Genomic DNA, 22,713 nt, shown 5'->3' on the forward strand with positions numbered 1-22,713 from the left:
CTTACCACAGCCCCACGCATACAGATAACGTTAGTTGGGCGTCCAGTCTTTAACATCACTGCTTAAGATTGTCTTTCATATTCGCGCTCCATCTAAATGGCTGCGTGCAGCAAAGTCTTGATGGATTCAGTGGACTCGCCGTTAAAAATTGGTGGGCCGACAAATCCACGTTGCACCGTGCGGGTTCGGCGTCGGTTTATCGTGCGAGCGATGAATAGCTCTGTGCCCGGTCACCAACCGTGGGGCTTAGAATAATAATTGGACGCCCTTAAAAATGATGGACGATACTAACTTCATTCAATTTAATTCAATAAGTGCCACCGCATTTCTAATACTTATGCAGCACTGCCGGCCTCGGGCCACCATTGGCGGAGCGTGCCTTTATCAAGCACATGCATGATTTTTGAGTTTCAGCGGGGCGGCTCAATCTTCCGGCGGTTTCTACCAAATAGGAAAGCGTCAAGTGGGCGGTAACATGTCGTCGGCAGGTTGAACGACATCAAAATCGGTACCACAAGGCGCCGTATCCGCATGATATCTCATCTCTCGCACTGGAATAATGTATCGCTCCGTATGTTTCGATTACAAGTGAATTTAGCTGACAAATCCACGTTGGTTGTGCATGAAAAATGCCAAGATTGTGTTCGTATTCTGAAAAGATTGGTAATGAGTAGAAGTGTGTCTTGCGGATACTGAGAAAAAGCTGTATGTACGGGTGTGCTGCAGCGGCTTGGCCGGCTTTCCCATTTAAGAGAACGTTTAATCCATCGGGAATGTGTATTGTATTTCTTTGAACCGATTAAATCCAGACACTATCACGCCGCTGGAACCACTTTATCTTCTTGCCAGATTTCTATATTTCTTTCTTCCACAGATTACTCACAATGACAACTACCGGAAGCTGCGCCTGCCATCAGATTGAGTTTCAATACTCGGGTACGTTCACGATTACGGGCGGAGCGTCTAAACTGAATGGAAGAGAAAGAGCTAATCACAGTAGGCAATCCTGTCCTCACCGCACTATGCCACTGCGTAGACTGCCAAAAGGTGTGTTGCCTCATGATGTCTACAGCATGGTGCCTGTTTACTTCAAAAACTGTAAATGGTCAGCTAATTCTTGCCAGTGGACTGGTAGCGCCTATACCTCCAATGCTGTCGTGCGCCGCGACTCCTTCAAGGTGACAAAAGGTATAATTTCCCGCTCATGTCTCTCACCCACTTCAGTCCGTCCTTAGCGGGCTCCAGTTCTTCATGCAGGTACATGATGCCAACTAATTGTAACAGGCACACCCAAGATCTGGGATATTGCCGGGGATACAGGCAAGAACAACAGACATTTCTTTTGCTCTGCTTGTGGCTCTAGCTTGTATTCAGAGCCTGAAGCTATGCCCGATAAGACGCTTGTGAAGGCAGGAACTCTGGACAAGGGCGCTGCAAGCCTAGGGGGCAAGATAGATATCGAACTATATACCAAGGATCGCGTCGGATATATGACTGCCATGCGCGGTGCAAAGCAAGAGGCTGCTTTTGTCAATTAGTCCACCTTGCTTGCAAATGTAGGAAGATGAATCTCTCTAGTCGTGGGATAATTTAACAAAGAGTCTGGTGCTTTTCAAAACTGTTCATTGCTTAAATGTGTGTCCCTTACCTTATGGTGCTATTATGCCGAATTTATACGCCTTTTTGAACCTGGATAGGGCCGAATTGGCTCGGTGTCAGATATCCGTACCCATCGAAATTCGACTTGCAACAAAATTTGGCTTTCAGCGCGCACCACCCACCAACCACAAATGATGATAGACTAAAATTTATACTAAAAGATAGCTAATAACGTAAATAATTAATGCATTAAAACATTTTATTTGTAAGTTCCTGTACAGCCATTTTATTCCAGTTTGAAGACACATTTTGGCGGCCACAACGGCTACAAATCGCCCTTGATAAGCCGCTGTTGGTACATGTACGGCCTGAAGCGGGATTGGCTGCTGCCGGCGACCTTGAATAACGCTGTGCACGATGGCTATCAGCAAGTTCGTTCATGCCGCCAATAAGCAGAAGTCGTAAGATATCTTGGTCTCGAAACAGTTCCTCCAGGCTGCCCACCAGATCGTAACCGAGCTTGAATCCGTGTAACTTTTCGCTCTCAGAAGCTGTAAGCGTAATCGTGGATAAAAACAACATGCGTACGGTTGAGTGAGCGTCAGGTAATCTGTGGCCTAGCTTCAGTCCAAGTCATTTCCGTGTTTTGTGTACAATATTCAACCTCCAATAGAGAGTATTTGTCACAACTCCCGCTAGAGTCATTACCGTGATTAATCTCGCATTCATGAATTTACAGCTACCTCGGATAATCTGCTTGTGAAGGACTTTGTGGGTTTGATAGCTTGCCTCTCGGAGGACTCTGCGGGTACATCCAGATGCCGCGGGATTATGGCCAATCACACCAAGTTCCGACGCCGCGAGCTCCGCAGGCAATTGCAGGGGACGGATAACGTCTCGGAGGCATGGCAATAGAGGCTTCGGATGCTGATCCGTGACCATGGTACCAAAACCATGAGAGCCGAATTTTGGCTGAGAGCCAAAATCTCTTAAAAACTCGGCGACATGATGGGAGCCATCTGGTACAAAATTGTTTATGACCACCAGTAAATAGCATCTTATCAGACTCAGTTCTTATTTACTTCATACGCCTTGAGGCAGACAAGAGCCATCCACTACAGAAAGATACAGAGACGACGAAAACTGCCATGGCTCCAAGTGCAACAACTGCTCCTGTTAAGGCCGCTGCGCCGGCTCCCAAAATCGGCAGCGAGCCCTTGCGGCCAAAGGAATACTTTGACAAGCGTTCGGCAGAAGAGATGAAGAAGAACCTCAAGATTCCAGAGCGGACCTTGCAGGAGATGATGGCCTGTGCATGCAGAATAATCTCCAGCAAACAGGAAGACGCGGGCATGACTGGCCAGATTAGTGCGCGTTCTGAGAAAGGCGACGGGTTCTACTGGACTCTACGCTTCGGCGTCGGCTGGGACGAGGCCAACCCAGAGGATATGATTGAGGTTGATGGCGATCTTAACACCGTGACGGGCGACGGCATGGCTAACCCAGCCACCCGCTTCCACCTTTGGGTCTACTCAGGTAGACCAGATGTCCACAGCATTATCCACACTCATTCTCCTTGGGTTCAGGCGCTGGCAGCCGCCGAGCAGCCTCTTGTTGTCTCTCAGATGGATATGACGCCTTTCTACAATAACTGCGCATTCCTCGGCAAGTGGCCGGGCCTGCCCATTGCCGACGATGAGGGTGTCATCATCACAGCGGCCCTGGCCGACAAGAACTCCATTATCCTCGCCAACCACGGCATGCTCACGGCCGGGAAGAACGTGCGCGCATCTACATACCTAGCAGTTTTATTGGAGCGTGCGTGTCGTATTCAGCTGCGGGCAGCTGCTTATGGTCCTCCTAGGCCTGTCAACGGAGCTCTTGCTAAGGAGGCTGGTGCTTACCTTCTGCGAGATAACATCGTCAACTCTTCCTTTGAATACTGGTACCGACAGAGCAAGGGATTTGCCCCTATGTCTATATAGAGGGCGCAACAAGGCGGGATCAGACTTCACTTCATTTGTCACAGCAATTAAGAACGGAACACACGCTATCGGTCAGAAGAATCAATTTAACCTGGACGAAAGGAAAGCTTCGTATATAAGACTGCGTTCAATCCCTTTTTGATAGCGAAGAATTGCAAGCACAATTCTGACTCTGAAGTCCTCTCTACTCTACACATCTGTGACTAAGACAAGACTGCGTAAATAGATAGTAGGCGATATAGGAGAACTGTTTTTGACATTACCTACGAAGGCAACATGGTATATATGTAGCTATTTATTTGAGCATCAAGAAAATATTAGCAAAGATGTACAGTTTCTATATTAGCGACTTTTATTTCGGTACGCTGCCCCGTTATAACCTTATTCTTCTCGGAGGCTGTTGACTATCCATTCTGTTGAACAGCCCGTTATCTCCAGGATGCTATTAAACTAACCTATTGTCGCGCCTTTTTACGTGCTGAAAAAATAATAACAAAAAGTTATGTTATTAATTTAAGTTATTAGGTGCAGGGTTTTATCCCGCAGATATTTAAAGTATATAGGTTGATTAATAGCATGTTATTTCACGTGGCTTATCAAAGACTATATACTATTTGCGACCCTCTGCCCCCCCCCGATTTCACTTTATGTCAGATAGTATTTGAATAGTATTATTAATATTTTCCTGTAAAGCGTCCTCTGGATTAATCCGCAAAGAGATATTAACCAGACCTAATTACTTTATAAAGTAAGAATGTTTTTCTGCTAAAAGAGGTTTCGTAAAGTTATCTGCTAGTATATTTGTAGTTGGTACCTACTAAACTGTAACGGCTAAGGTTCCCAAGGGATAAACTAGTCGTAGTTTATATTAGCAGAGCTATTAAGGCAGTTAATCTAAGCAGTTAGGTGTTATATTAGTAATAGGTTATAAATTATAACTAAGTAATTAAAGTTAAAGAGTTATAAGTAAAGCTTATTTAATATAATAATTAGTATTAAAAGCTAAAAAGCTAAAGTCTATTTATAAAGTAAATTTAAGGGTCCTTATATACTATAATTACTAGTTATTATAAAGGTAAGTATTCTTAATACTTACTTCTAAATACTAATAAGTATTATATATACTTACTTATAATAACTAAGTATTTTTCTTATTAGTCTTATTATACTAACTAATATTTTATAGCCTATTATGCCTGTATTGCCTAGTAGCTCTATATAGCCGGCCTAACCTATAGCCTATATACTAGGTTATAATATAATATCCCCTCTCTTATAGTCTTATCCTTAAGATCTAAGCCTTATTTTATAAGTAATTCCTTTATTCTTTTCTTTTTATTAGTAAGTTCCTTTTTCTTTTTATTCTTTATAATATTTTTTTAATACCATATTTAGTTATATTATTATTTCTTATACCTAAAAGCAAAAAGATCCCTTATTAAAAGCTCTTTTTACCTTATAAAATAATTACTTAATTAATTCTATTAAATTATTTAATTATAATATTATATTATATTTCTTTTATTTTACCTATAGTCTTTATTATAAGATAATTAAGCGTTCTTTTAAGTATAAGGAATATATATAGTAGGAGCGTTTTTATAATGCTTTTAGTATTATAATTAGCTTATATAGGTGTTCTTTTTATATATTACTATTTTTTATTAATAAGTATCCTTATAATTAATTATATTATTTTTAAATTAAAATATTTAGATTAAGAGAAAAAAAAAGTAAAAAAGTAAATACTTAAGGCTTAGGCTAAGTTAAATAAAGTGCTGGCTTATCTAGTATAATTACGCTATTAAAAGCAGTAGTTAATTACTAAGGGTTAATAAATAACTTACTTAGGTTTATAATTATTAAATAAGTTAAAGAAGGAGAAGTATTATAAATTTAAGGCTATTATTAATATATAATCTCTAAGTATTATTAACGTGTTAAATTAGAACATTATATTTAAGGATACCTTATTAAATACTACTGGTAATATTATTATAATAAGTGCTAATAATTTTTTAGGTGCTTTATAGGTTCTTATATATTTTTCTTATCTTTATAGCTTTTTTATTTAATAAGATATTAGTATATTTTATTTCTTATTCTTATATCTAAGATTTATTCTACTTTATATTTTATTTTATTTATAACTTTAATATTTTCTTTTATTAGTATATTATTTAGTGCTTTCTTAAAAAGTAAAATATATACTATAAAATAATTCCTTATAATCTTTAATAATAAAAGTTTATAGTTATTTATTAATATTCTTTTCTTAATAGTAAATAGTCCTAATTTTTTATAGTTTAATTTATTATTTAATTATATTATTTTAATATTTTATTAGAGTAGGTAAACTATATTTCCCTCCCTAAAAATTAGTCCTTTTAATCTTTTATAATTATAATATTATATTATTTTATTTTATATAAATTCTAATTTATATCGTATTTCTTTATATAATCTCTTTAGTTTATTTGCTTATAGTATTATTTATTTTACTTATAATCCTTTATATTATATTTAAAATACTTTAGGATTAAATCTATAATTAGTATAGGCTAGTATTTGCTTTATTAATTCTAATATTAAGCTATTATAAGCTAATTACACTATAAATAACTATTTAACCTAATTATCCTATTAATAGTTAATATAATATTATAAATACTATTTAAGTATCTGGTTTAATTTTTCTGTTTATTTATTTATTTATAGGTAATATATAGTACTTAACTTATAATTTATTTTAAGTTATATTATAAGTACTTATTAAAACTTAAAGGTAAATATACTTCTTTTATCTAATATAATTTCTTTTAATAGCTTATAATTACTTATTATTATTTATAAAAATATATATATAAGTTCTTTTATATTACTTACTTTTTTATATAATAGAAAGTATTTATACTTTATAAGTCTATTTATAATTATAAATATACTATTATATTTTATATTAGTTATTAGTTCTTTTAATATTAATAGCTTTATAATATAATTAAAAGCTATTAATTCTTATAATTATATTAATACTAGTAATAATTATAGTTCTTTATATAGCTTATATTATAAAGCCTTACTTTTTTTATATTATATATATTTATTAATAACCTTTTTAATTATTTTCTTAATTCTTAAGAAATCGTATTATTATTATATTTTATCTAGTATTTTATGGATTCCTTAGTATTTATAAGCTAGGTATTTATGTATTTCTTTAATATATTCTTCTTATAACTTTAGTAATATCTAGATTTTCTTTTTATATATTAGTACTTCTCCTAGGTAGTATATATATCTTATTAGTATATTCCTAATATATTATATATTATTTATTACTTATTAGTATATTTTATTATATATTAGGTTTTTTTTTTATACTTTTAATATAATATTTAATTATTTTTACTAAAAGTTATTATTTTTATTAATTTTAAGGAGTTATTTTATTATTATAAGTACTTTTATATTATAATTATTTTTTTAACTTAAAGCATTTACTTATTTATTCTTAGATCCTTTTTAATAAATAATTTTATAATTAAATTCTAAAAAATATTTAACCTATTAAATTTATTATTTATTTAATTATTATATTATTATAAAATAAGAGATATTCTTATAATTAATATATACCTTAACTTTATATTTACTTCTTATAAAATAATATTTAAATTTCTTAAAAATATTAATAATTACTAAGAATTCTTTATTATAAATAAGGTAATTAAGTTTTACTTTATAAAGTTTCTTTAAGTAAAATATAATAAGATATAATTTTTTATTATTATTTTTTTATTTAACTTATATTTTTAAAGTAAAGTTTAATAAGTTAGTTTTTAATTTTTTTTTTTTTTTAGGTTAAAAGTTCTTAAAATAAGTTTAAATATAATAAGTTCTTTAATTTTATTAAAGGTATATTATACCTTATTATTTTAATTTTATTACTTATCCTTCTTAATAAGTTTATTTAAGGGTATTATAATTTTATTATAGCTTTTAATAAATCTTTTATAATAATTTATAAAGCCTTTAAAGCTTTATATATCCTTAATATTCTTTAATATTAATTAATTTCTTATTACCTTAATCTTTATCTTTTTTATTTATATTTTATTTAATTATATTATATATCTTAAAAAGTCTACTTCTTAGGTATAAAATTTACTTTTTATTAGTTCTACTAGTAACTTTACGTTTTATAGTGCTTATAATACCTTATATATATATTCTTTATAGTTTTTTAAGGTTTTTAAGAAAATTAATATATTATTTAGATATATTACTATAAAATTATTTAAATATTTTTATAGTATATTATTAATTATTTATTAAAATATTATTAGTATATTAGTAAGCTTAAATAATATTACTAGGTATTTAAATAATTTAAACTTTATTCTAAAAGCTATCTTTTATTTATAGCCTTTCTTTATTTAAATTAAATTATATACTTCCTTTAGGTTTAAAGCAGTAAACTAATTTATTTTATATAATTAGTCTTATAATTCTAATATAAGTAATAATAATATTTAATCCTTTATAATAATCATATTTAATTACTAATAATCTACTATTAACCATAATTTTTTCTTCTTTTTTAGAATAAATATAACTAAGTATTTAGCTTTTAATATAAATACTTTAATATAGCCTTTTACTAGTATTTTATTAATATATTCTTATAGTATTTTAAGTTCTTTTATATTTAAGTTATAAATCTTATAAAATATTATTAATTTTTTATTTATTAAGTTAATTTAATAATCCTATTAATTATATTCTAATAGTCTGGTTTTTAATTCTTTTATAAATAATTTTTTATATTTTTAGTATTTCTTAGAAATATTCTTAAGTTTTTTTTTTTTTATTATTAAGCTTTTATTATTTTTATTATTCTTATTTTTCTTTTCTTCTTTAAGTTTCTTATTTATATTTATAAGGTCTTTTCTTAAGGTAATAATAACCTTTTAGATTTTAGCTTTTATCTTCTTATTACTTATTATTATTTATATCCTAGTTTATAGTATTATTAAGGTTATTATAATAGATCTAATTATTTTAATTACTTTTTTACTACTTATTTATTATTATTAATTCTTAAATAACTTACTTAAAGGTTCTTTTTTTTTAGAACTTTATTTATAAGCTAAGTTATAATAAAATTTTATTCTTTCTTTTAAATTTTATTAGTTTTATTAGCTTAAAGTCTTATTTTACTTTAATTAGCTTATCCTTTAGTTAATTAGTAGGTTACTCTCCTATAACTATAAGTACTTTAATACTAAGTTATATTCTAATATATTTATAATATTAAGTTAAATTACTTTTAAATAACCTTAAATTTATACTTTAAAATAATTAGTCTCTTAATTAATAATTCTATTATTATAAGTAAAAAGTTTTCCTTTAATATTAATTAACTTATATAATACCTTTTTATGTTTTTATAATAATTAATAATAATTTATAACTCTAAGTAAAATATAATTACTTATTATACTATTATTTATAAGTATATAAATATAATATCTTATAACTTTAGTATCTAATACTATCTTATTACTTTATTTATTCTAGGTTATATTAAGGGTTATTAGTATCTTTTTTTTTATACTAGCTTATAGCCTTTTTATAAATAATATACCTTATTTTTTAAGTTTTTTAAAATAAATTCTTTTATAATTTATTATTTTATTTCTTAATATTATTTTATAAGTCTTATTTTATTTTATAAGTACTTAAAGTAAAACCTATTATTAAATATTTAATATAAGTAATTATAAATTTAGTTTTTTATTTTTTTATATTTTTTATATCTTAAGTTATTATAATTTATTATATATTTCTTATTATATCTAGGGTTAAACTTTTATTTATTATATTACTTATTTAACTATTATTTATTATAATATATTAATTTTATAATTCCCTTAAGGTTTTTTTATTTAAGTATATCTAATACTTATTATATTTATTTATATACTACTAGTATTTTATATTATTACTTATACTACTTTTTAGCCTTATTTATTATATATTTTAAGTAATTTAATAATAGGTATATTATATAGTTTTTTATTTTATATTAAGGTAATTTAAGTAATAGCTCTCTTTTATATATTAGGATCTTTTCCTTATATATATATTAATATTATTACTTATTTTTTATATATATATATAATTAATATATATCTAATTTATATATATTTATAAAATCTATATAAGCTTAATATTTAATAAGTATATTTAAATTAGGTTCTAAGATTATTATTTAATTATTATTAATTATTTTTACTCTTTATTTTAAGAGTTCTTATTTAAAGTATAATACTTTAATTAAATATTCTTTTATTTTAATTAAAAATATATCTAGTTATACCTTAGTTTAAAAGTATACTTAATATATTATAAACGTGTATAATACCTATATTAAATGTATATATTTTATGTATTTTAATAAAAGTTTAGAATTATTTTCCTTTTTTTCTTTTAGAAACTATAATATTTAGTTTTTTATTACCATAATAATATCTATTACTAGAATAAGAATTATAAAATGTTTTCTTATTAATATAAGAAAATATTATTATATAGCTTATTTTTATATAATTATTAGCTTTATAGGCGTTTTTTTCTTACTTTATTTATTTTTAAATACTTTTAAAGTATCTAAGATTATATTATTATTATTAACGCTTATTTCTCTTACTTTATTTTTTAGTTTATTAAAAGTAATAAGGATTTATATATTTTATTTCTCCTTATATTATTATTCCCTTTAAATTTTTCTTATTTTTACTTATTATTATACCTAATTAAGAATTTCTTAGTATAAGTTTTTATTTAAATATTTTAATAATTTTAGTTTATAAAGTTTCTTTTATCTTATTATTATAAGTATTCTTTTTTTTATTAATTATTTATTTAGGTTTTCTTATACTAATTATTTAATTACTTATAATTTATTTCCTATAAAATTTATAATTTTCTTTTTTAGTTTTCTTAGTTCTTTTAGAAACTATTCTCTTTCTTATTTATTACTTATATAAACGTAGTAATTATTATTATAATAAAAAGTCTAATTAAGGTTCTTATATTCTACTTTTAATTTAATAACTTTGATTTTTTATTAGTTAATAAAATTAAGTTATTTTTTACCTTTTTTTAGTACTAGCTTTTATTTTTTCTTAGGTTTCTTATATTTATTAGTAAAATATCTTAGTTTTTTATAATTATAATATTTCTTTTCCTTTTTATTATTTTTCTTAGTAATATTAAGCTTTATTTATTTAGGGTTAAAAGTATAATTATAAGTAATAAATTTATTATACTTTTTATATTAATTAGCTTAGTAACTTTTCCTTTTAATAAGGCTTTAGGTTCTTTTACCTTATTTCTTTTATATATATTATTAATATTATTTATTATTAATTTATATTATTATAATAATATAATCTAATAAGTTATTTAGTTTATTCTTTTTATAAAGTTTATTTTTAACTTCTTCCTTAAATCCTTTATAAAAAGCTAATATAAAAGGTTTATCCTCTTAATTAAGCTAAAATATAAGTTATTTAAAGTAAGCAGTATAATCAGATATTAATCTCTTTTACTTAAGCCTATTAATATAGTACTTAATAGCTTTAACTTTATTAATTATTTTAAAGGCCTTTTTAATAGCTTTTTTAAATTTATTATAACTTTTAAAAATAATATTAGTTTTTTCTTTATAATTATTTTTTTCTTTATTAAAGTAATCCCTTATAATAAGTTTAAATTATATAAGTATTACTCCTATTATATATTCTCTTATATAAAATATCTTAATAAAGGATTTTTTTATTTTATTTAAGAATTATTAGTAATAAGCTTTAAGTTAAGTAAGGAATCCTTAAAGTATACCTAGGGATTTATTATATAATTTTAGTACTTTAGGTTTAAGGATTTCTCTTAAGTTCTTTTTAATTATAATAATAATTATAGCTTATTTTTATTATTCTTCTTTTATTTATTAAACTTATTCTTAAAAGTATATAATCTTAGTAAGTATTTTATAAATAAAAATAATTATTAGTTTTTCTTAGGTTTTATTTAATCTAAATATAATAATAATCTTATATAATACTATATTAATAGTTATTAGGTATTACTTAAAGTAACATAGTAATAATCTAAATAAAAGCTTTTAATATATAATAATTAAGGTTCTTAAAAGATAAACTAGTTATAGTTTATATTAATAAAGCTACTAGGGTAATTAATCTAAGTAATTAGGTATTATATTAATAATAGGTTATAAATTATAACTAAGTAATTAGAGTTAAAAAGTTATAAGTAAAGCTTATTTAATATAATAATTAGTATTAAAAGCTAAGAAGTTAAAGTCTATTTATAAAGTAAATTTAAGGGTTCTTATATATTATAATTATTAGTTATTATAAAGGTAAGTATTCTTAATACTTACTTTTAAATACTAATAAGTATTATATATACTTACTTATAATAACTAAGTATTCTTCTTATTAGTTCTATTATATTAACTAATATTCTATAGCCTATTATACCTGTGCTGCCTAGCGGCTCTATATAGCCGGCCCAACCTGCAGCCTACGTGCTAGGTCGTAACATGAACAGTAATTTTGTTATATCTATAAATCTGTCTTAGCTAGAGGTTGTGGATGTTAACATGTTTTAGTTTTGATATTAGTTGTGGTCTCTCTTTCTGGATTCTACTGTTTGTTAATTATCGCAGAGAATATAAACTTGTTATTCAGGATTAAACTCTATTTGTTGGAATAGCCGGTATAGAGATATTATCTCCCCTCGCTGTGTGAGGCAGTAATAAGAGCTCAGCTTCAGTTGTCAATGTGGTTACAATTTTCTGTTTCGAAGACTGCCACATAATTGCCTTGTTAAATAACTTTTACTAGGTAACCCTATCATGTTATAAGACTTATTATTAATTAAGCTTATTATTAAAAAAGAATTAATTATTATTTCTATTCTTCAGAAGGGTTCATGTCTTTTATCCTTAGTTTAGAAGACTTCTCAGCTACCTGATTTTATGATATCTAGTAATTACGTTAAGTCTGCTTGTTCAACTAACAGAGGAAGATTTATCTGACACAAAACGTGATAGTTATTGAGGCTGCAAATAAAAAGGCATATACTAACGCCAAAAAGTGGTTTTTGAAGCTGTAAAAAAGGCACGTAAATAGCGTATAACTTTAGTACTAGAACTACTAGAAATTCATAACGAACAGGACGTACAAATTATGCGAAGAGGTTAATTGAGCTATTAGGCCTAAAAAGTGCCCGAGCTGCTAATCTGCCCGCACTTTGGTGATGCGAGCCAAAGCGAGCCCAAAAAAGTAGGGCGTGGCACGAGTAATAGCAAGATAGAGCCGGAATCTACCCCGTACAAGACCTCAAATACGAAGCCCCATAAAAAATGCAGAACATATTTTCGGAAAACTAACCAATAAAAATACTATCCGCTCCGTACCTAGCACGAAGTAGGTAGTGGGGTATAATAGCAAAGAAATTACTAGCCGGTGCTGTGGGCCCCACACCTTGACCAGCGGGTAGAGCCGGAATTTACAAGACCGCGGAAAGTCCCGCAAAGAATGCAGAAAATACTTCGGAAAACTAACCAATAGAAGCATTATCCGTTCCGTACCTGGTAGAGGGGTAGTAGAGTATTACGACCAGTAAATTACTAGCCGGTTTAGGGTTCTAGTTTATAGAAACGGCTAAGTGCGGATGTACCGGAAGTATTTATATTGACTGCCAGGATAGAACCTTGACCCTTTTGGCCGCCTTGAAGCAGTTCCTATATTTATATAAATTCACAGACAAAGATATTCTACAAAAGGAGTTAAGCATAACAACCATCCTAACAGTCTCTTTCAATATGGGAAATACAAGGAACATTTTTCAAGGCCTTTCGGCGTTCGCGATTACCCCCGCTGATCCGGATGGCAAGGTCGACACTGCCGCCCTCGGTCGAATACTTGAGAGGTTAGACATGCCCGGTATTGATTCGATTGGACTATTGGGGAGTACAGGAACCTACATTTATCTGACGAGGGAGCAACGCAAGGTGGCGATTGATGTGGCTATACGAACCCTGCGGGGTAGAAAACCAATTATTGTCTCTGCTGGTGCGCTTCGGACGGACGATGCACAGCATCTAGCTAAAGACGCAGAGGAAGCAGGCGTCGATGGGCTGCTACTTGCACCTGTCTCGTACAATCCGTTGACTGAGGAAGAGGTCTACCGGCACTATGAGTCAGTTGCTGGCTCTACCACGCTACCCATCTGTATCTACAATACTCCGAGCACGACGCATTTCACCTTCAGTGATGCACTTCTTGCTCGCATTGCCGGGTTGCCAAATGTCGTTGCGCTCAAGCAGCCCGCCCCCATCAATGAGCCGAAAGGAAGGCACGAAGCGCTTCGCGCAAACCTTCCCTCTGGTTTTTCTGTCGGATACAGTGCGGACTGGCTGGTGGCCGACTCGTTAATGGCGGGAGGCTCTGTATGGTACAGTGTGATTGCGGGCGTGCTTCCGGCACCGTCTGTCGCGCTGATGGATGCCATTCGCAGAGGGGACGACGCCGAAGTGAAGCGCATCTCGGCTCTCCTTGAGCCCATCTGGGAACTATTCAAAGAGTTCGGTGACCTCAGGGTGGTCTACGCACTCGCAAACGAGCTTGGCCTCTGCAAAGCAGCCCCCCCTCGGCCTATTCTTCCCATAGCCGCCTCGCATCACCGTCGGATTGTCTCGGCGTTAGCAAACGTTAATGAAAGCATGAAGGTGCCATCTTGAAACAAGGGCGGGCTGAAGTGGGGTCCAAGGCCGCGCTGGTCCCATTAGTCGGTCGTTATTGTACCTCGGAGGACAGACGAGCAGCAAGGATTTTTCAATCCTGATAGGCGAGTCAAGTGGGAGGCATCTTGAAGACTTGCGGTGTAACCCGCAATTCATAGGCTCTGGATCGTTTCAACAGATACAGACACACTTAGTATACACAAGCAATTTATATTATAGACTGAACGCTGTTCTCGATACTATCCTAGCCGCACACTTTTTGAACTATAAGACACAACATTCTTGCTGAATGGCGAAACGTAAAGAGGTAAGCAAGTAACGTAACAAATCAGTGACGCAGCTATCTGTTATAGCCTATTATTATCAACCGTCGCTACTACCCTTTTAATACCTGTTGTGAATTAATACTTGTAAATTTAGCTGTAGTATCCTAGCGTCTGACGACTTCCGACAACGCCGTTAAGCTTGATATGCAAGGAGTTGCTAGTTGTGAACACACTCGACTAGAACGAATACCAATTAAACATGTGTCACACACAGGATTGTACGGGACAGCTTGGGCAGAATAAATGACTCTTGATTTTTTTACCTAAAGAGTGGAATAATACAAAACTAAATACTTATTATAATACTGTTACCTGGCAGGCAGCAGTATAACAATAGCTGTTGCCTTGAATGAGCGACCTGACCTTGACACCATGCGTGAGCTCGCTTTTGGGGTACTTTCATCCATATAATCACTGACAACCACATTGTGGCTCGAGGAAACCCCAGTCTACTTACCATGCACCGGTTTGTCCACGTCTGGTGGGTGTAACTGTACCAGTCGTTGCAAAATCGGCTAAACCGAAGAAAGCCCAGGCACAAAGGCAAGCCTTTGAGGGACGGATCCAGCACACCAACAGGCAGCGGCCTCAAACAACTATATTCAACTCAGATGCAGGCATGAACAGACGGTATTACTACTTGCAAAGTCATATTATTACATAGCCCTGCTGCTGTATGAGTAGACATCCCTGGTCGATAAATGCTTCTGCCCCTTGTAATATGAGCCGGCATTCTGGAATCAGGCGATGTGGCTACGGCAGCGCGCAATACGCATGACTCGTGATGACTGTAGTTTCTGGTTTCTCGTCAAGGTACTGCAGCCCAGGCCACGTAGCTCCGCCCGATTACGAGTTGCAATTTTATCTCGTAATGTATCCTGAGATTTAGCTGGCCTCAGGTGGTAGCAGTTTGGCGAAGGCCAACGGTAATATTGCGTGGGAATATAAGTCCATCAATCCTACGTCGGGTTGACAACTCAATATCTACATCTCAAAGTGAGCATCTCAAATCCCCAAAATATTCTCGATCACCTGCCAAACTGCGACTAAGAGCCCCTCGTCTTCGTAAAAATGAAGATATACGTGACGCTCGTTTCCGTGTTGGCTTTTGCGGCAAGCGCTCACCCGACTGCAGACACGGGCGTTAACCTGCATGCCATACGTCAGGACGATGCTGGGTCGTATGCTAGGTCAATGCTCACCGACCTTGAGGCGGCGTTTACAGTCAATAATGCGAGCCTGCCAGAGCTGGGGTTCACCAAAGAGTGGCAATATATTTGCAGCCCAAATATTTGGACAGCAGACCAAGTTGCATTCTGGCATACAGGGACGATCCGCCACGATGATGTAAGAAGTTTGACCGCCTATTATGTCCCCCATGTGGAAACCACTGCGACCAATACAGGACATAAAAAGGACGTCAAAATGGTTGTCACCAAATCCACCACTACTTTGCAGGTAGAGACTAAGGGCTGGACGGTTAGTGCAAAGCTTTCCGGCACAGGTGGCAAAAAAGACGTGGCAGGCGGTGCCGTCGAGGTCTCTGCATCGTATTCAAACACAAAGTCCAACACCCACACGGAAACAAATACAATATCCCACGAGGCGTTCTGCGAGCCTGGCTATGCGTGCCGAATTGAAACATGGGCATTCCATTTAGGTTTATATGCCAAACCAGCTCACTGGCCGTATTATCAGTTGTGGAGTCTTGTTTATGGCTATGACGACGAACGCTACCTCTGTGACATGGATGTCCACTTGAGAGATTGCGACCAATTTACAGATAGGCTCAACAAGTGGTGCGATCCCAAAGACGGAGGACTGCTGGACGATAAGGGTGGCTATTGGGTTAGCATGCAACCCAAGTACTACGATGTCGAGATCAAGCTACCGGTATACGAAGAGAATGGGTTTCAGCCAATGAGTCGAGTAGTTTTAGTCTCGGAGCCGATCTCGAAGAGGTCGAGGGACGTGTCAGAGGTTGCCAAGGTGGGAACAAAGAAGGATATTACGGAGGCCATGGCGAAGGGGATTAAGTACCAGTTTCTTGACTAGGGGTTAGTTAACTAGAAAGAGAAACTGGGGAGTTGCCGATGCTAAGTGACATGCCAGCAATACTTTAACTTGTGCGTCTCAACAAGGCTTGTCAGCAGTCAATATTGATTGATACGGTCAGTATTGATATTGATATCCAAGATTTAGTTATCTGATTTCGTTGCGTTACGAAGTTAGGGTAGAAGAAATTAGCTGACCAAAAAATGCCAACCAAAAATCACCCGGTGGTGTCACCTGGTGGTGCCTCATCTCCATCGCCGTCACAAATAAGCTGGCCATGCAGTCCTTGACCTCCATAGTCTATACCTCTCCGATAGTCCTCGATGGCTTCAACATGTCGCCTGTCTGATTCCCAGGCGCGGGAAATGGATTCGCGGCAGCGTCTAGTTGTAAACACTCGTTCTCGATCCTTGGTCATTGATGAGTCCAGGTCCTGAATCATATCCTGAGTCAAAGCCATCAGAGCGAGGTGGGGCGAGTTGTACAAGCTGTAGTGGCTGAACATGACACCAAAGAGCTCTTTGTTGTAGCTATAACTATGTCTTGGCCAGATAGTTCCGATCTGTCTGTAATTGAGGTGACCAGCATTGCGTATCTTCGTGGTTGTTGTCTTAGACACCATGTTGCCGGCGTCCCGAAGTAGAAAAGAACGGTAGTGCGTTGCTGACAGGGGCGATTCGGGACTTACATACAATCTACCCCCTGTAAGTTTAGCCACCAGTGACTTCTAGTAGGTGTTACAGGGGCTAAGGGCCCTATCAGGCATCGTCTAGGAAATTAGTAATACTTTAGGTGGAGTAAGAGGTATAAAAAAAATAATATATTTTTTATAAAAAAATTAATACTTTTAATTCTAGCTAATAAGTTATATATTTTTCTTATATTATTTTAATAATAATAATTTAATAAAGTATTAAATATATAAGCTTTAATAAAAAGTCTTTTAATATAACTTTCTAAGCTTTATAAATAGCTTTTAATAATATTTTACTTTTAGGCTTTTTTATTATATATATAGTATTAATTTAATACTTTATTTAAAGCTATATATACTTTATAAAATTAAGATTAGTATTATATAATAGCTATAAAATGAATTTCTTACCTAAAAATATCTTCTTAATTATACTAATAATTAATTATACTTTATATAATAGTATATTATTTTATTAAAGCTTAAAGGTCAGATTCTAAACCTAAAAATCGTATAAAAGTAATAAAATTTACTATAAGTAAAACGTAGCTATTATTATACTTTATTTCTTATCTTATATAATATATATACCCTTTTAAAAGCCAATAAAGCAGGCCTAAAATATCTAATTATTAGCTTATATTTTTATCTTATTAAATTCCTTAATATTATTATTTATAATAAGTATATTAGTCTTATAGGAAATTACTAGGAAAAAGGCTTATAACTTATAAATATTATTATAAATCGCTTATTACTACTAGTTCTATTATACCAGGTTTTATTAGATTAAATCTAATACTCCTAATTTTTAGTAATTAAATAACCTTATTATTATATAAAATTAAGGCAAAAGTATTATATATTATAGCTAAGCTTATAATTTAATAGCTAAAATTACTTATAAGCACTAAGATTTATTAGGGTAATAAATATAGCTTAAGCTAAGAAAAGTTAAAGGAAAATAAGGCTATTATAAAGCTATTTTAGTAATAAAAAGCGCTTTAAATATAATAAAATCTAAATAGCTTTTTTTAATATAACTTAAATTTTTATAGAAATAATAAGCAGCTAGCTATAATTCCTATAAGTAAGCTTAATTAAGTAAAGAATTATATATTAAACCTATATATAGGAAAGATTTAATATTATTACTATATTATTAATAAAGTAATTACTAGTATTATATAAGATTTTAATTATAATCCTATTTTTATATATTATTATATTATATTTTTAAAGGTAATAATAAGCTTTAATAAAAAGCTGGTTTTTAAGGGCTTAATAGCTAAAAAATATTAAATTAATAAGAGGATTTAAAGGGTAAATAAAATAGGAATTTATTACTAATTTATAATATTATAATTTATATTTATAACTTTAAAATCTTTATTATTATTATTAATATTAATAGTATTATAAGCAAAAAAAATTTATATTATTATAAGGCCTTTAAGTATATATAATAATACTAAATTTAGGCTTTTTAGCATGGTATTAAAAGGTATATTAAAATTAAATTTAATAGTATTATAAGCTTTTAAAAGTAACTTAAAGCTACTTAACTTAGAAGTTACTTATTTAAGTATATTATAAAAGTTTATAATAAATTACTTAATTAAGGTATAAAGTATACTAGAAAGTAATTTTATAAGGGGTTCTAGTAAAATTACCTGCTTTTAAGGCAGTACTTAAAGTATTTTTAATAGCTAAAAACCTATATAAAAAAAGGTGTTTTTTAGAGCCTAGGCTATATTATATAAAAGAAGGTTAAAGTAATAAGTTAAGTACTATTTATATATAAATCCCTTATAAATTTTATCTTATTAATTATATAATTTTCTTAAATTTAAAAAATTAATAAAAATACTTTATTTTTTATAACTGATTTTTTTATAGGATTTATACAAAAAAAAATTTTAGTGTATAAGCTACCCTGGCAGCTATTAGTAGATTACCTTTGATAACCTTATAGCTGCCCCCACCTGTTAAATATCACACCTGGCTAAACTTTCAGGGCTTAAATTGTATGTCAAGGTAGCTTCCCGAGATTTTCATGGGCACGCCGATTACACCGACTCTTCTACTAACCCTAACCCCAACCGTCTCTGGCTGCCACGGCAGCCCTTACGTAGACCTGCGGTCTACCAGAAACACGACCCGCACATCCCGCTGACAGGTGTGAGAATAGATTGTGAGCGCCTTTTAGCTGATGTCATGCTAGATGGTGTCTTGTTTACGTTGCGATAGAGTCGCGTCTAAGGATGGGACCCGGACTCGTGCTACACCTTTACTTTTCGGGTAAGGGTGCAGCCAAGTTGCGACCCGAAAAGTAGGGGTATAGTATAAGTAGCTGAATATAAAAGACCAGAAGCTAAGGCAGAACAACTTAATATACCACATTCTCACTAACCTTTCTTCTACTTAGCAATACCCTAATCTCCCTTTTCTTCTAGTTTAACAAGATATTCGAGGAAGGGGGAGGAGATGCGGAAGGGGATACTCTGCGGCGACCGAAGGTATTCCGGTATATTATCTAAGAAAAAAGCGCATGCGGAAGACCATCGTTTCATGACGAGTTAATACCGTTACACCCACCCGAATATCCGCCTCTGCTTACAATTTCCCCTGCGCAACCGAACTCTAAAAATACATTCATAAAGAAGGTGACCCCGGCCAATGTCCCAATGGCATCTTCTTATCGTAGTCCAGAGAAAGGCCTCCTTCGTCTCGTATACAACACCAAGCTCGACCATACTGGCCATAACTCAAAATAGAACATCGCCGGCTGACGTGTTCAGCCACACCATGTCGTCAACATTTAATTGAATATCATTTAGGTTGACGCCGCTCAAATCCAGGTCTCCACCCAGATCTCCAAGTACTCCGTACTGTCCGCGAGACTCCTGCGTAGTGTTCGAGTTTGTTTCACCAATCCAAGTTGACGCGTACTGTGCTGGGTTCTGGCTTGTATGATGCTGGAATTTCGCTGACAGAATCTCCAATGCAGCTATGCATCGTCTTGCGGACTCTCCGACTTGTGAGTACGCTTTCAAAAGTTGCATGGCTTTGTCCCATGTGGCACCTGGGTCGCCAAGACTGGAGACAAAGGCTCGAGGTTCTGAAGGCCCGAAGCGTTGCGCAAGCAGAACTGTGGCAGCCTGATACACAACTAGTTGCGGCAGGATTTAGTCTCATGCCGTAACAAATAGCGACGAGAACAATCAAGGGTATTCTTACATAATACGGAAAACCACCACGCCGGTGTAGGCCCCGTCACGGTCTCGCGGTCGAGATGCGTGTATATCATATCAATGGTTTCGTGAGCAGCTCCGAAGCACAGAGTCAGGCATTCGTCCACGATGCCTTGCGATAAAGCTCTGTCTTCGAATCCCAAAAGTTGGGCCCGACTCGGTTTAGGCTGCTTAAGATGGTATTCGGCCACAATAGGACGCAGAAGCAGGATCCGGGCATGAAGATATCTGGGGCGTCTAACATTAGCCTTTTCGACGTAGTGACTCAACAGACACAATCCCTTACCGAGCGCGAAGCACAATACGCTGCCTCTGCAAGATGAAATCTTCAGCTGAACTCGAAACCGAGTAGAGCAAATTCTCCGGTATGGACGAAAGCCACTTTGAGAGCCTACTATCATGATGCACGACCGTCAAAAGTTTCACATCATCTTCAGTCGACTTGTTCTCTGGGTTCATATATATCTCAAGAAGAGAATCGTTCACAATCTCGTAGAGAGTGGTTGATTCTATGAAAAAGCTTACCTTCGTAGCCTCCCCGTCAGGGCGCGTGGAGTTAGATGTGGTCTGCGTGTCAAGGTAATCATCGTCTATCATCCGTGGAAGTGGAACGGCCACTGACATCCAATTTGCGATCATGCTTGGCCGCCCAAATGTCATGGATAAGATACTATCGAGAGTTCAGCACGAGACGGCCCCATTCCGCTGCAGATATCCCACGATTGGTGGTCTATAGAGATGCAACGGCTTTGGTTCTGCTGGCATCGGGGTCGGAAGGTACTTACCGATCCATAGAAACGCATCCATGCCACACTCTACGAGAAATCTCAAGCTCGCGGAAACTTTCGTTGCTAACAGTAGAAGCCATGTGAAGACCAAGACTTTGAGCCATCCGAACAGCTGAACCAATGGCCATCCAACATTGGTGGGACTCAGATGTGCCCTGAAGGAATAGCCCCATCATCAACAGACACTGGACACCCCCGAGGGTAGCAGTGGGCTGTAGACGTGGATCGTACAAAGCCTGAGCCCTCTTCCAAAAGGTCTGGCCGAGCTCGTTCCTCTTCCCTGGAGACACCTTCTCGGAAAATTGGCTACCCAGTGCAAAAGCAAGATTGACCATGTAGTACAGCTCTTTCTCCGGTAAGGGTAACGGTTCGCCAAGCCAGATAGCTCGATAGCCCTTCTCAAAGACGAGCCAGTCATGGATAGGTAAGATGACCCATACAAGTCTGTAATAGTCCTGCATGAGGCCATCAGCAAAGGCCCTTGAGGGCAGAGTACAAGTCATGGGGTCGACGACACCCCCATCGATGGGGACCGCCTCAATACTTGTTTGAGAGAACTGCGCGACACCGCTTCCAGAGTGCGCCGCCACTTGTGACCTCCCTAACAACGTGTCAATGGCAGTGTTGATCTGACGCATGAAGGAGATGGCGCTGCTACTTCCAAAGTACTCCACGTTGGCAGTGTGATCGCCGACTAGGCCCGTCATGGCATCTGCATTTTTGAGACCCGAGGTCGGAGCACTGGTAAGTGATACCGTGCTCCCAGGAGCGAGCTCAGGAGCAACAGCATTGGGGAAACTTCTAGGGGTGCCGGTTGACGGCTGAGAACCAGCCATGTCGCCTGGTGGAGGGGCAGTCGGTGTCTGGTTCACTGCTTTGCCTTGGTCCGCAGACGTCTGCGCTGCCCTATCTGGCGAGGATTGGAATGGAGACAGAAGCGCGGGGGGTGGATGCGGTGCCGCAGGATGTATTGACCGAGTAGCATAAGCAGGATGAAGAGGGTGTGAGACAGGCAACTCAGATCTTGGTCCCGACGTCTGTGGAATCAACGGGCGGGTTGTACGTCGAACATGGTTGCCTCGGCTGTAGACACATAGAGTATCCTGGCGAGACAGACATGGCTGACACTCTAGAACAGAAATGGCCGTGTAAGCCCACACCGAACAAAGGAG

General features: G+C 33.8%; 6 protein-coding genes across 6 annotated transcripts; 4 read left to right on the forward strand and 2 right to left on the reverse strand.

Annotated features, from left to right (window-relative positions):
• Positions 1-884: 884 nt before the first annotated feature.
• Positions 885-1,538, forward strand: G6M90_00g080610 (uncharacterized protein; the record flags this gene model as incomplete). The annotated part of the gene is made up of 4 exons (XM_014683906.1): positions 885-936; positions 1,001-1,047; positions 1,125-1,188; positions 1,285-1,538. The coding sequence occupies 4 exons, from the start codon at positions 885-887 to the stop codon at positions 1,536-1,538; spliced, it is 417 nt and encodes a 138-aa protein (XP_014539392.1).
• Positions 1,539-2,747: 1,209 nt separating this feature from the next.
• novR (Decarboxylase NovR) lies at positions 2,748-3,584 on the forward strand (the record flags this gene model as incomplete). The annotated part of the gene is made up of 1 exon (XM_014683907.1): positions 2,748-3,584. The coding sequence occupies one exon, from the start codon at positions 2,748-2,750 to the stop codon at positions 3,582-3,584; it is 837 nt and encodes a 278-aa protein (XP_014539393.1).
• A 9,919-nt stretch (positions 3,585-13,503) lies between these two features.
• On the forward strand, positions 13,504-14,421 carry dapA_1 (4-hydroxy-tetrahydrodipicolinate synthase; the record flags this gene model as incomplete). Its single annotated transcript, XM_014683855.1, has 1 exon — positions 13,504-14,421. The coding sequence occupies one exon, from the start codon at positions 13,504-13,506 to the stop codon at positions 14,419-14,421; it is 918 nt and encodes a 305-aa protein (XP_014539341.1).
• Positions 14,422-15,821: 1,400 nt separating this feature from the next.
• On the forward strand, positions 15,822-16,805 carry G6M90_00g080640 (uncharacterized protein; the record flags this gene model as incomplete). The annotated part of the gene is made up of 1 exon (XM_014683854.1): positions 15,822-16,805. One exon carries the CDS (start codon positions 15,822-15,824, stop codon positions 16,803-16,805), a length of 984 nt encoding a protein of 327 aa, XP_014539340.1.
• Positions 16,806-17,022: 217 nt separating this feature from the next.
• Positions 17,023-17,427, reverse strand: G6M90_00g080650 (uncharacterized protein; the record flags this gene model as incomplete). Its single annotated transcript, XM_014683853.1, has 1 exon — positions 17,023-17,427. The coding sequence occupies one exon, from the start codon at positions 17,425-17,427 to the stop codon at positions 17,023-17,025; it is 405 nt and encodes a 134-aa protein (XP_014539339.1).
• Positions 17,428-20,267: 2,840 nt separating this feature from the next.
• Positions 20,268-22,377, reverse strand: sorR2 (Sorbicillinoid biosynthetic cluster transcription factor 2; the record flags this gene model as incomplete). The annotated part of the gene is made up of 4 exons (XM_014683852.2): positions 20,268-20,671; positions 20,740-20,981; positions 21,040-21,423; positions 21,539-22,377. 4 exons carry the CDS (start codon positions 22,375-22,377, stop codon positions 20,268-20,270), a joined length of 1,869 nt encoding a protein of 622 aa, XP_014539338.2.
• Positions 22,378-22,713: the final 336 nt, after the last annotated feature.

This window comes from Metarhizium brunneum, chromosome 4, assembly GCF_013426205.1.
Source record: "Metarhizium brunneum chromosome 4, complete sequence".
NCBI lineage: Eukaryota > Fungi > Ascomycota > Sordariomycetes > Hypocreales > Clavicipitaceae > Metarhizium > Metarhizium brunneum.